Source organism: Hyperolius riggenbachi, chromosome 8 (genome assembly GCF_040937935.1).
Source record: "Hyperolius riggenbachi isolate aHypRig1 chromosome 8, aHypRig1.pri, whole genome shotgun sequence".
In the NCBI taxonomy this organism is placed as follows: domain Eukaryota; kingdom Metazoa; phylum Chordata; class Amphibia; order Anura; family Hyperoliidae; genus Hyperolius; species Hyperolius riggenbachi.
In genome coordinates this window covers 142,455,127-142,467,913 of record NC_090653.1, presented here as the reverse complement: position 1 = coordinate 142,467,913, position 12,787 = coordinate 142,455,127, and the positions used below count along the sequence as shown (strand labels likewise).

The following is a 12,787-nucleotide window of genomic DNA, read 5'->3' as shown; positions in this document are numbered from 1 at the left end:
TGATACTGCAGTGCAAACCTAGAATGGATTGATTAAATACAGTGTGCATTTAAATGGTTAGGATTAGCCATTCTCATCTACATGATAGCACACACACAGGGCCGGCGCTACCATAGAGGCAGAGGAGGCAGCTGCCCCAGGGCCCCAGAGCTTGTAGGGGCCCCCAGTGGCTACAAGAGGAAAACATTTTTTCAAATCGGCCTTATAGTTTCTGAGAAAATCGATTTTAAAGTTTCAAAGGAAAAAAAATACACATTTAAAAACCTGCCGACTTTAATGGTTGATAGCAAATCCACCTTAAATGCTAGAAACCCTAAATTTGCAGGATATGTTAATGAGATCATTAGGAATAAGAGAAAAAAACTATTTTTCAAAAAGACCTTATAGTTTTTGAGAAAATCTATTTTAAAGTTTCGAAGGAAAAAAGTATACTTTTAAATGCTGTAAATGTCACTTTTAGTAGCAAACCTAACGGCAGTGTAATTTTACATGCATCAAATGAAAGCGCAATAAATTTCCTGACGGGGTTTCCAAGGGGTCCATACGCAGCCGCAGCGCTTTGGCCAGGGATCGCTATACATCCGCAATATGGCTGTATGAAGATCCCTGGCATTTTTTTCTATTTTCCCAACTTTTGTTTTATGTTTAGAGTGTGGGATTTTTTTTTTTTAATTATGTGGGGTCCCCCCTCCAGAAACTTTTAAACCCCTTGTCCCCCATGCAGGCTGGGATAGCCAGAAGGTGTAGCTCCGACCGATTGGGACTTCACACCCTGACTATACCAGCTGCAAAAAAGGTCCCCTAATGCCGATTTTTGTTCCGGGGTATATGTTGGGGGGCCCCCCAGGTTTATTTTGCCCTGGGGCCCCATTGTTGTTTAAACCGGCCCTGCACACACATGGTTACATACATGGTATGTACAGAGTACATAGTAGATACAAGGAAATGAGAATTAGTGATTGTGTGATTGCAGTTGCATGCAGTATGATTGCAAGTGCATGCAGCATCCATAGCAAGAGGCTTTTAAACTTAAATTGAGATCTGTTTTCTTTTCAAGACTTCTTGCTTTGAGAAAATGGTTACAATCTTTTACTGCCAGATAGCAGACATTTTTTGAAAAAATCTAGACCAGGTCTGCTGCATCACTTATGTTATCCCCACTAGAGATGGTTGGAGATCACCGGGGACGCCTTTAATACATCAGGCCTTTTGCATTTTTGGTTTGTCTATGTGAGTGGAGGGATAAACATACCTCTTACAGCATCCAGGTAATGAGCTGCAGGAAAACAAAAAACACAACACAAAAAGTTAGTTATATGTTTCATACAGTAAGTACGTGATTTGTGAATGAAATAAGATTAGCATACACTGTTTCTCTAATTAGGCAGAACAAAGAAAAGTTCTCTTAAAACATTATTATTCAAAGAGTTCATTGGGTCCGCTATTAGTTCACTGCACACCTGCTATTAGTAAAAGTATTTTGCTGCACTTTACAGGACCATGGGCTTAATCTTTCTTCTTTCTGGCCTGTTGTCACTTATAGGGAAACTTCTTAATAGTGTTCACTTTAGATTTTATCTTTTATCTCAGGGAGGGCATTTCAAAGGACCTTACCCAATTTACTATAGTTCTTCTGGAAAACAAGGCTAGAGCCTGCACTCAAACTGAGCACAGGTTCTACTTTGTCAGGGTAATCCTCAGCCAACTGCATCTTTCTATCATTTTGGGTTTTGTTTTTATGAAATCTTCATTAGGGATGAGCTTAAAGTATACCAGAGATGGTACACTAGGCTTAATTTATACTTACCCAGGCCTTCCTCCTGCCCCATGAGCAGTGCTGAGTCCCTTACCATCCTCCTTGGCCCCTCCGTTCTGGCGCTACGACTGCCAGGATTCAGTCAGTATCTACATGCACGGCTTGGCTGCATGTGCGCCCCTGCCACATTCACGTCCCCTGGAGCCCTTCTGCGCCTGTGCAGTACTACTGCGTAGGTGCAAAACGCTCCAGGGGATGGGAGCATGACGAGGGGTGCGTGCACGACCAAGCTGCACATGTGCAGAAGGCCAAGACTGCCCGGATTACTGGGAGTCATAGCGTCTTAACAAAGGGGCTGAGGAGGCCGGCAAAGGGACTCAGCGCTGCTCATGGGGCTGGAGAAAACCCTGGGTAAGTATAAATAAGCGCTAGTGAACCATCTCTGGTTCACATTAAGTTGTTGATGATAGAATGAATTAATGTTATAAGGAAAGCTATAGAACTAAAATGAGACTTTTCTTTGCTACTAATGTTCTATTAATTATCCGAAGTTTCTGTTTTTTTTTCACTTCAGTGTAACTTTAACTAAGCCTAGTATATTATACCTACACATTATTACACAAAATGAAACAACTTACCAATGGTGCACTGTTCCCCCTCCCATCCCGGGCTGCATTCACATTTGCCATCTTTGCATTGTCCATGTTCAGCACAGTTTGGGTGACAGGTGCGTTCTTCACAGCTGGCTCCTCCCCAGCCATCTTCACATTGACAGACACCTCCTGAGCAGACACCGTGACTTCCACAGTCCACCGCACACAGCTCTAGAAAAGCAATAACGAGCCAGAATGTTACCGTGTCACAAAATGCTTATATTTGGCATTGGCAATCAGCTAAAAGCTATGCAAATCCTAATTAAGAATATGATATGACAAAGCAACTGAGACCAGCAGGAGGGGATTTAATTATATGTAACACATCTAATGTAACCATATTTTCTGTTTCTTTGGAAACAGCAATGGCAATGCAAAGTTCCACTTAAGTCAAGAAGTGGTAGTCTATTACATTTATTGTGTTAACACAGAGTACCTATAAAGTATTGCACTTGGGCAATGTTCCAGCAATAGAAGCGTGATAGATGGCAAAGCATGAAAAGCACTCTGGAGGTTAGAGAAATCGTGTCTCAAAATAGAAAATATGTATCGATCTGTATAAAATACTGAAATCAAGTAGAGACTGAATCACGGCAGCAGGAAAACAGCATTTTTTAAATTTTGTTACCTAATGCAGGTTAATTGTCATACAAATGATGTCTGTGAAGGTTGTAAAGCTGCTTAAATTGAAGCAAACAGTTTTCGTCTCTGCAGGAAACTAAGTATGAAATGACATTCTGTCAACACGCTGATCCTGTTATGCATTAGGACAAGTTAATAAAAATAATGGTCCTGCGGTTGCTGCAGTAAGTGACAAGCACAGCACCGCCGATGACGGCAGTCTCGGAAAAATAAACAATCCCATGCAGCATCCGCCAGAGGTGACCGACTCTTACATCACTTGGGATATGTTAATCATGGAGATCTGTGCTGAAGTACGCCGCTATAAATTGTCGGCAGAGACTTGGGGGTTTCATTCTGGAGCCCTGGTAAATTATGCTTAATGATGATGACTAGCTTTGCAGCACTTAGCTGTGTGAAGTACTTATTTGGCTTCAGCGTTACTTTAAATCCCAAAATGCACTATTGTGCTGTCAAGCTGACTCTTGAAATACTTTTTTGGTAACCACTACAAAATATATGATTTTATTTGCATAATAGTGAATGTATTTTTCATGGTGTGGTCTCAGATTTTATTTTAAACACATATATTGCAAAAAAAAATAATTATAAAATGTAAAATAAATGTGTTGTTATTATTATTATTATTATGTATTTATATAGTGCCAACATAACTGCCCCTCAGAGGGGCTCACAATCTAATCCCTACCCTAGTCATATGTCAATGTATGTATTGTGTAGTGTATGTATCACAGTCTACGGCCAATTTAGGGGGAAACCAACTAACTTATCTGTATGTTTTGGAATGTAGGAGGAAACCCATGCAGACACAAGGAGAACATACAAACTCCATGCAGAGAGTGCCCTGGCTGGGATTCGAACAAGGAACCCAGTGCTGCAAGGTGAGCATGCCCTACACCACCATATTAGATGTACATTTGTTTCAGGATAAAAGGCACCATAAATGTACTTTTTCTTATGTTGTTCTGTCACTAAAGGTGCCCATTAAAGGTACAATTTTTCACTAAATGTGATCCTTGGGTTCAATCATAAAATCCAACTTTCGGATCGATTTCATCCTATTGAGCAATCGAGCAAAGAATCATTCCTTATCGATTGCCTTCATAAACAGCAACATATGTATGCAATTTGATCATTAAAATTGCATCGAAAGATCGCATTTGGTGAAAAAATTTTACCATTATTGGGCACCTTTACAGTTTCTAGTACAAATCAGACAGATCTGATTGGATTATAGGGGATTCTCAGTATTTTCTTTATTCTTTTCAATAGCACTACCTGGAAAGGACCTTTACAATGGTGCTGGAAAGCCAGTCTCCTCCTGTGCACACTATTCTGGCAGTTGAAACGTGCCCTTTCTGTCCACGGAGTGATTTTGAAAATAAAGAAATTCCTAAAAAATCCCCGTGAGGATATGGGGTAGTCCAAAATCTGTCAGTTATGTTACATTTCTTTTTGAATTAATATTTTTATTGAATGTGAACAAAAATACAATATCAAGAATGCAGCAAAGGCTGCCAAAATACATTCCATGCAGTCAGTATCATACAAGTAATACGGGAATTGCAACTGACCGCAGCAGAATGCAACTTGTTTAACTTAACTTGATTTAACTTAACATAAATTAACCTGAACTCTATCTTCCCAGAGTTCCCCTATATTAACCCGTGTTAAGTGTATCCCTCAGCATTTACTCATCCAATTTGAGCTTATTAAAAGCGATCCAGTGACCCCCAACCTTTTTGAACTTTTTATGATGTTTCCTATTGGCATATACTCTTTTTAAGAGGGCTAGTTCTCTATGACCGTACAAAACCCAGTCCCTTTTCAGCGGTGGAATGTCATCGTTTCATTTCAAGAATTTCATTTTACGGGCATATGTAATCATCGATCGAAAGGCACCCATTTAGTGTGTACAGAATAGACCATTGTTCAAATTGCCCAACAGCAGAACCTCTGGTGTCTTATTTGAATATTTAATTATTTAATACGTCTTTGAAACACTTTTTTGCAGTTCACCGTTTACCAGGGACCAATATCGCCAAATCTCCAAGCAGTACCATACTATGTGTATGAAATCCGCGGCTACTTGATAGCATCTACCACATTGGATTGATGACATAGGGTTTATCTTTTTGCAGCCAGGCAGGTGTTATATAGCTATTATGGAGAATTTTTTTTGAGATATCAACCTGTCTCTGGCTACAGCTGGTGACACAAAGTAGTGTCCAATGATATTTTCTCAGGAATCTTCAGTTAGTTTAGGGATATCTTCCTGCCAGTTCTGTCACATTTCTACTGCCTACTGTAAGTGACCAGAGATGGCCCGAGCGGTTCGCCGGAGAATGGTTCCCGGCGAACTTCCGTGGTTCGTGATCGCGGAGATCCACAAACTTTTCTGGAAGTTCGGTTCGCCCCCATAGTGCATCATTAGGGTTAACTTTGACCCTCTACATCACAGTCAGCAGGCACATTGTAGCCAATCAGGCTCCCTCCTGGAGCCACTCCCCCCCTTATAAAAGGCAGGCCCCGCCAGCCATTATACTCACTCGTGTGCCTGCAGTAAATAGAGAAGGGACAGCCTCTGCAGTGCTTACTCTCTCATAGGGAAAGATTAGTTAGGGTTTTGTAGGCTTGTTAGCTTGCTCCTTGCTGATTCTTATTGCTAAAATAGCACCCCACAACAGCTCTTTTGAGAGCTAATTTTGTTCTTGTGATCTATTTGTTTTTCTGTGTGTCCCACTGACACTTGTGTTGCATAGACAGCCTTGATAATCCATACTGTGTGTGCCACTGCCAGGCCCAGGACATTCAGTGACTACCTTTGTGTGTGACAGGTGCACATTGTAATACCCATTACTGCACATACCTACCTACCTGTTGTTCACAGTGCACCCACCTACCTATGTGATATACCTGGCAGTCAGTGCATACCTTTCACTTGAATGGATGGCAGACTTGCCCTCCATAACAGATTCTCATTAAAGGATTTAAAGTTGATTCATCTCATATACAGCTAGGCCTCGAAAGTCCTCCTTGTTATTTTTGGTCACTACCTCGGGACGTGCATGCCATGCCTGCTGCCTTCCTTGGATGTGTGGTAGCCGTTCCTGCCCCTTTGCCCACAGCGTGCCTGCTGACTTCCTTGGATGTGTGGTGGTGGTAGCCATTTCTTAGGCTCCCACTCCGGACCGGAATCGAACCAGGATTCCCCGGCCATTACCCGTGGTCACTGGTCACTCGCAATGGCAGACTTGCCCTCCATAAAAGATTCTCGTTGCAGGTACTGAACAGCAAGCAGAACAAGTATTTAAAAAAATAGATGTAAGCTTTAACAATGGTAGAGAAAGAACCATTGAAAGTTTATAAGGCAGTCAGACATTACCTGACATCACTGAGTGAGAAAGAGCAATCTCGCCATGGTGCGCACCAGTCCAGCATGGCCATAACTACGCAAACAGCTGTTTGCGGTGCGTTACACAGTGAGTTTGGTGTGTCAGTGTGCAGCAGAACTCTAATTACACTCCCTGATTGATGTATACACATGCAAGATGTTTTAAAGCACTTTAGGCCTGCAATTTAGCATTCAATGTGATTTCTGCCCTTAAAACGCTGCTTTGCGTCCAATCCAGATTTTTCCCCGGGACTCTTGGCGTGTATCCCACTCCCCCATGCCTCCCTCCAGGTGTAAGACCCCTCAAAACATATTTTCCATCACTTTTGTGGCCAGCATACATTTTTCTAGTTTTCAAAGTTCGCCTCCCCATTGAAGTCTATTGCGGTTCGCGGAAGTTCGCGCAAACCGAACTTTTGCCCGAAGTTCGCAAACCAAAAATCGGAGGTTCGGGCCATTTCTATAAGTGACAAGAACATAAGAAAAAATAATTTATGCTGCAGTTTACTCTTGGACAAATGTACAACTAAGAAACGGGTTACTCATTTCATGGGAAACCTATAGTGAATAAAGGTATTTTCTTTTAATAATCCATAAGATTACAATTAACCTTCCTGGCGGTAAGCCCGAGCTGAGCTCGGGCTATGCTGTGCAGGAGGATATTTCAGCCCCTGGTGGGGTGATTTGCACCATTTAAAGTGCTGTATGCGCAGCTAGCACTTTGCTAGCCGTGCGCACAGCTTGATCGCCGCCGCTCTGCGGCGATTGCCCGCACCCAGCGGCAGAAGAGGGCCCCCCCTGCCAGAGCCCTGCGCTGCCCCAGACCAATGAGTTCCAGGCAGCGCTATGGGCTGGATCGGAGACGTCTGACATCAGGACGTCAGCTGACGTCCATGATGTAATTCCGATCATCGCCATGGCGACAGGAGAAGCCAAACAGGGGAACGCGTTATATACGTGTTCCCCTGTTTACTATTGATGCCGCTGACGATCGCACTAGAGGGACACATGCGCCCTCTAGTGGTGTTTCATGTAGCTACCACTCTGGTAGCTTTACATGAAACAAATTTTTTTTTTTTTTTTAAATTGATTTCTGCCTATTTGGCAGAAAAAATTAACCGCCAGGAGGGATAAGATCACTATTACAGGTGGAACTTTTAATCTTTTACCCTTCTTTTACCCAGAATCTTTCCATCACTTCTTCTATGGAAAAAAGGCCATGCTAATATCACAGCATCACTTACCTATATCAACATTCTACTGTTTGGAACTCCTTACCACACCCAATAAAAATAGCTCCATCCCTGGACCTATTTAAATCCAGATTAAAAGATTAAATACTTTATGTCCCTATTTCCTTTTTGACATAATCTCACCCACCACTAGCTACTTCTCTGGGACATGCGAGGCACTCTCAGTCTTATGTGAGATAAGTGCTTTACAGGCAGTGGGCGTGACTACAAATTATGAGCCCCCCCCCCCACCCCCAGCAAAACTTTGATGAGGCCCTCAATAATCCCACCCTTTCCCTTGCCTACTGCTGGTGACCCTCACAGCCTGAGGGTCCATCTCACAAGGGTCATAAAACAAGTGTGGACATCATGATTGTCACACCCATAACAAATGTAGCCACAAAAACTCCTGATCTGAAGGATCGGCTGCTTCATCGGACGGAATGAAGTAGTAGTTGGGGCCCCCTTACAGCTCTGGGCCCCTGTAGTAATGTCCCTGTTTACAGACATTGGTGTGGTTAATAATATAAAATGATAATTGTCCATGAATCCACATGTATGTCACTAGTAGTACTCTATATTGATGTGCACTTTGGAAATTGGCAACCAAGCCAGTCTACTTTTATTAGTTAGGTGAATATTTTTTTATTGATAGTCAAAACCTTTTCTACTGACATGTTAGCAGGGATGTCCCGTAATTAGGGCAGCAACAACTGTATATTGATGGGTTTCCAAGGATAGAGCTGTTTTTGCCAGAAAGGTTAGCAAAATTGACCAGAGCAATTTTTTTTTAAATAATTGGTCATCAGGGATCAGATCAATCTATGCGCAAGCAGTTACTTCACCCCTGAAAGAGTTTTCACCTCTAGTTCACTCATTAAATCTGTTATTTTATAGCAACTTAATGAAGAGGGAAACCTGAGCTGGCACGCAATTCAGTAACTGACAAGGGTACATGTCACTGTAAATATTCTGTGCATTCACTCAATCAGGAGCAGATTCAAGCAGTACACAAAGAGTGGACACATGGTATAAAACAATCTTCATTTCATAAATGACTTGCAGAGGCCTGGAGCATGGTGCATACAATACTATTTTTAAGAGGAAATCCAATGTAGCATGTCTGCTGGGTTGTTGCATTCTGAGATCACTCAAATGCAGGCAGAAGGCGGGATTTATACTTTTTCCACCCCTAGACCAAGTATGTTAGGGCTCCCGTTTCACATGTAGCCCCCAATTTCATGTGTAACATCCATGTACTGCAGACCCTTTCTTACATGTACAGCTCCCTGGAGCATCACCTTCCATTGTTCTCCATTTGCAGCCTTCTTTTTCATAATGTAGCAAACCCTATTTTGGGACCAGGTGCCCCTGGGACTGCAACTGCCCAAGGCTAGGACCTACGTGGCATTTCCAGAAATCTGACCTTGTGCAGGTATATCATAACATTGGAGACAGCCCAAGACAGACGTTTAAAGGTGGAGATGGAATAGAGGCATACAGAGGAGAAAAGGCAAATAAAGAGAAAAGTCTACCACCCAACTTTACAGTAAACATTACAAAAAATGTAAAGACAGCTACATGACAGTGCTAGAACTGGTATGGTTCCAGGAAGCAGGAAAACATGTTTCTACTTAAACATAATCAAGATAAAGCCCTAGTGTATGAAATGAACTGTGTTTTCTTTTATATGGTGTGTTTAACCATATTACCTCCTCTGCTAGATATATTCGTAGCGCACAGACTCTTTGCAATCACTTTAGCCTACACTCACCTGTGCTGACTGACTGTGGCCTGTGCCTACTGACTGTGGCCTGTGCCTACTGACTGTGGTCTGTGCCTACTGGCTGTGGCCTGTGCCTACTGACTGTGGCCTGTGCCTACTGACTGTGGCCTGTGCCTACTGACTGTGGCCTGTGCCTACTGGCTGTGGCCTGTGCCTACTGACTGTGGCCTGTGCCTACTGACTGTGGCCTGTGCCTACTGATTGTCCTTTGTGCTCCTGAAACTGCACAATCAGCTGATAAATTGTCTTGATGATACCAAATTGCACGCTTGTACAAACAGTCACATGAACTGTATATTGGGCAAGACAAGTACAAAAATCTTTGATTATATATCGATTCCACCAACTTCGCCTCAAGGAGATATTGAAACCTACATTATGTGCAGCGGGGACCATTAGCATGACCAGAGGAATAATTTCTCCTTGGGCAACTTCAAGAGCTTTCAACCGTACACTTAGGGTCCTTTCACACTGCATAATGATGCAGAAGGCGAAGAACGTAAAGCCCTAGTTCCTTCTCATATTTTTTAAATGTACAGAGTGTGTCCAGACAGGGTTGTTAGTTTTAAAAATTTGAATTTGAAATTTTAATGAGCATCAAATAAGGTTTTTACTTGAGTGTTTAGAATTTGCCATGGGACGGAACTATTTGTGGTACGATAACTTATTCTACTTACAAAAGGTGGACGTAGCCATGGGGGCTAAGTACGTCCCCAGTCTTGCCAGGCTGTATATGGCAGAATGGGAAGAGAAATATATAGATTTAAAGAAACACAGTGGCCTTAAACTATGGAAAAGATATATAGATTACGTAATGTTTGTGTGGGAAGGAGATTAATTGTCTTTGCTTATCTTTATCGAATATATTAACATGAATGAGGAGAATTTAAAATTTACGTGTGAATACAGTAAAATTAAGGTGAACTATCTAGATTTAACTATTAGTAATCATGATGGAAATATAAAAACACAGACTTTTTTCAAGCCAACTGATCGTAACAGCTATTGACCAAAGAACAGCTGTTATCACCAGAACTGGCTTAGATCAGTACCCAAAAGTGAAATGTTAAGAATCTACAGAAACTGTACACAACTGGCAGACTTCAATTCAGAAGCCGACATATTGACGCAGAGATTTCTGGAAAAAGGGTACGACAAAGAGGAAATAAATAAAGTTCGCTTAGAAGTAGCACAAAAAGATAGGAGAGCTATTATATTCAAAGAAAAGTTGAACAACGTAAACCAACCCAAAGTATCCATGATTACTGACTATAGTGTTCAATACAAAGACATTAGAAGGATCTTACAAAGGCACTGGCATGTGCTACAGGCGGACACAGAATTGTCGCTCATGATACCAGAAAAGCCAAGTGTAGTTTTTAGGAGGGCACCAAATGTGAAAGACCTAGTAACAAAAAGTGCAATAGACATTCCAAGACAACCATCTGGGAGATTAGGAGATTTTAAAGGTTTTTATAAATGTAGATCCTGCTATGCGTGCAGACACTGCACAAACGTTGCTCGAAAGACCCCTTCTTTCACCAGCAGGGCGGGAGGAGAAACCTTCCCTATCAAGAATCTTTTGAATTGCGAGTCCAAGATGGTGGTTTATCTTCTTGAGTTCCCGTGTGAATTACAATATGTGGGGTTGACCACGCGGGCACTCAGGGAAAGAACCTATGAACACGTGAAAAATATCAGGAACGGCTTCATGGATCATTCTGTCTCTGCTCATTTTAAAGATAAACATAATTGTAATCCAAAGGGTCTGGTGTTTGCAGCTATTGATCAAGTAACGAGAAATTGGAGAGGAAGTAATATGGATAGAGATTTAGCAAGCTTGGAGATGAACTGGATAGTGAGATTAAATTGCATGCATCCGAATGGTTTAAATATAGACTTTAATCTGAATTGTTTTTTGTCCAACAGCTGAGCTATATAAAGAAATGATCTGAGGTAGGAAACTTTTTTTTTTTCCAATATATATATATGGACTACTGATGCTGTGAGAATAACATCCTACTAAAACCTGACAGTATGGTAAGTTATGCTATATAGTTTCTTTGATAAACTAATGATATCCATAGAAGTAAAGACTGTAAGAACATTAAAAACACAAGTATAAGAGAGGGCAAACGTGCAATATAGCTCTTGTCTACAAGATGGAGTATAAGAGTTCCTTCACTGACTATTATAATATTGTGAATGCAAGGAAAAGTAAAGAGCAAGATGTAAAATACTTTTTGTCCACAAGATGGGGCACATAAGCACACTTAATGGATGCAATACTGTGAATAGAGGATAATAAGACGTTTTAATACATAAACAACACTTCTATGAATTATGTATTATAGTTATTTTTGAACAGAACAAACTATTTTCCTTTTCTTCCGTTGGCCTTAATTTAATACATTTTTCTAATATGGATGCACAATGAATAGGGACGACTGGACATCTTTTTTTATACTTTTATATTTTTTAAACATTTTACTATAAAATTTTATCATATTTCTATTTTAGACTTTTGCTTGATGATACTAGAATGTTTTTTATATATGTTACGGCCAGAACCCAAAGTGTGGCCACTTCGGGTTCTGGCCGGCCAATGTGCGAAGTGGCCGCAGCGCAGTGGCCAATGTTAGAAATGTAACGATTAGACTAAGCTCAATGTATTTTACGACCGTCTCTTTGTGGCCAAATGTATTACAAGTTGGTTAATTTAATTAAATATAGCCGGCGGCAATGTAATAGATGAAGCCGCCGGCTTTCGCACTGCCTCCTCCTCCCCCCCCCCCCCCTGCCTCTTTCCTCTCCCTGCCTCCTATACAATACGGAGCAGCCGGGGACATGCGTGTACTGGAGAGTCGTTCGTCGCGGCAGGGGAAGCAGAGCGGGGAGGCTGCAGACATTGCTTCTGCCAGCACCCGCTCTGCAGGAACGAATGGCAGGATTCCCCTGCCGCGACGAATGACTCGGGGACACGCATGTCCCCGGCTGTTCCGTATTGTATAGGAGGCAGGGAGAGGAGAGAGGCGGGGGGATCGGGGGGGGGGGGGGATGGGGTAGGAGAGGAGGCAGTGCGAAAGCCGGCGGCTTTATCTGTTACATTGCCGCCGGCTATATTTAATTACACTGAGCTTACTGTAATCATTACATTTCTAACATTGGTCGCTGCGCTGCGGCCACTTCGCACATTGGCCGGCCAGAACCCGAAGTGGCTGGCCGTAACATATATACTATGTGAATATAAGTGTTAATCACTTTTATGCAAAGGACGTAATGTTCCTCTTATTTAAACCTATTCCGAGTATCACTATAGTGCGA

General features: G+C 41.9%; 1 protein-coding gene and 1 long non-coding RNA gene across 11 annotated transcripts in view; one reads left to right on the top strand and one right to left on the bottom strand.

Annotated features, from left to right (window-relative positions):
• The window catches only part of TENM1 (teneurin transmembrane protein 1), a 1,180,670-nt gene that overhangs the window by 394,857 nt on the left and 773,026 nt on the right, over window positions 1-12,787 (bottom strand). For all 9 annotated transcript variants that reach the window (XM_068251163.1, XM_068251165.1, XM_068251162.1 and 6 more), the window contains 2 exons: window positions 2,395-2,580; window positions 1,253-1,276 (listed from right to left, as the gene is read on the bottom strand). In XM_068251163.1, the coding sequence (XP_068107264.1) occupies window positions 1,253-1,276; window positions 2,395-2,580 (210 nt within the window). The remainder of the gene's footprint in view (window positions 1-1,252; window positions 1,277-2,394; window positions 2,581-12,787) is intronic.
• The window catches only part of LOC137529146 (uncharacterized), a 204,838-nt gene that overhangs the window by 9,099 nt on the left and 182,952 nt on the right, over window positions 1-12,787 (top strand). For both annotated transcript variants that reach the window (XR_011023592.1, XR_011023591.1), the window contains exon 2: window positions 3,842-3,932. This is a non-coding gene — a long non-coding RNA (uncharacterized lncRNA). The remainder of the gene's footprint in view (window positions 1-3,841; window positions 3,933-12,787) is intronic.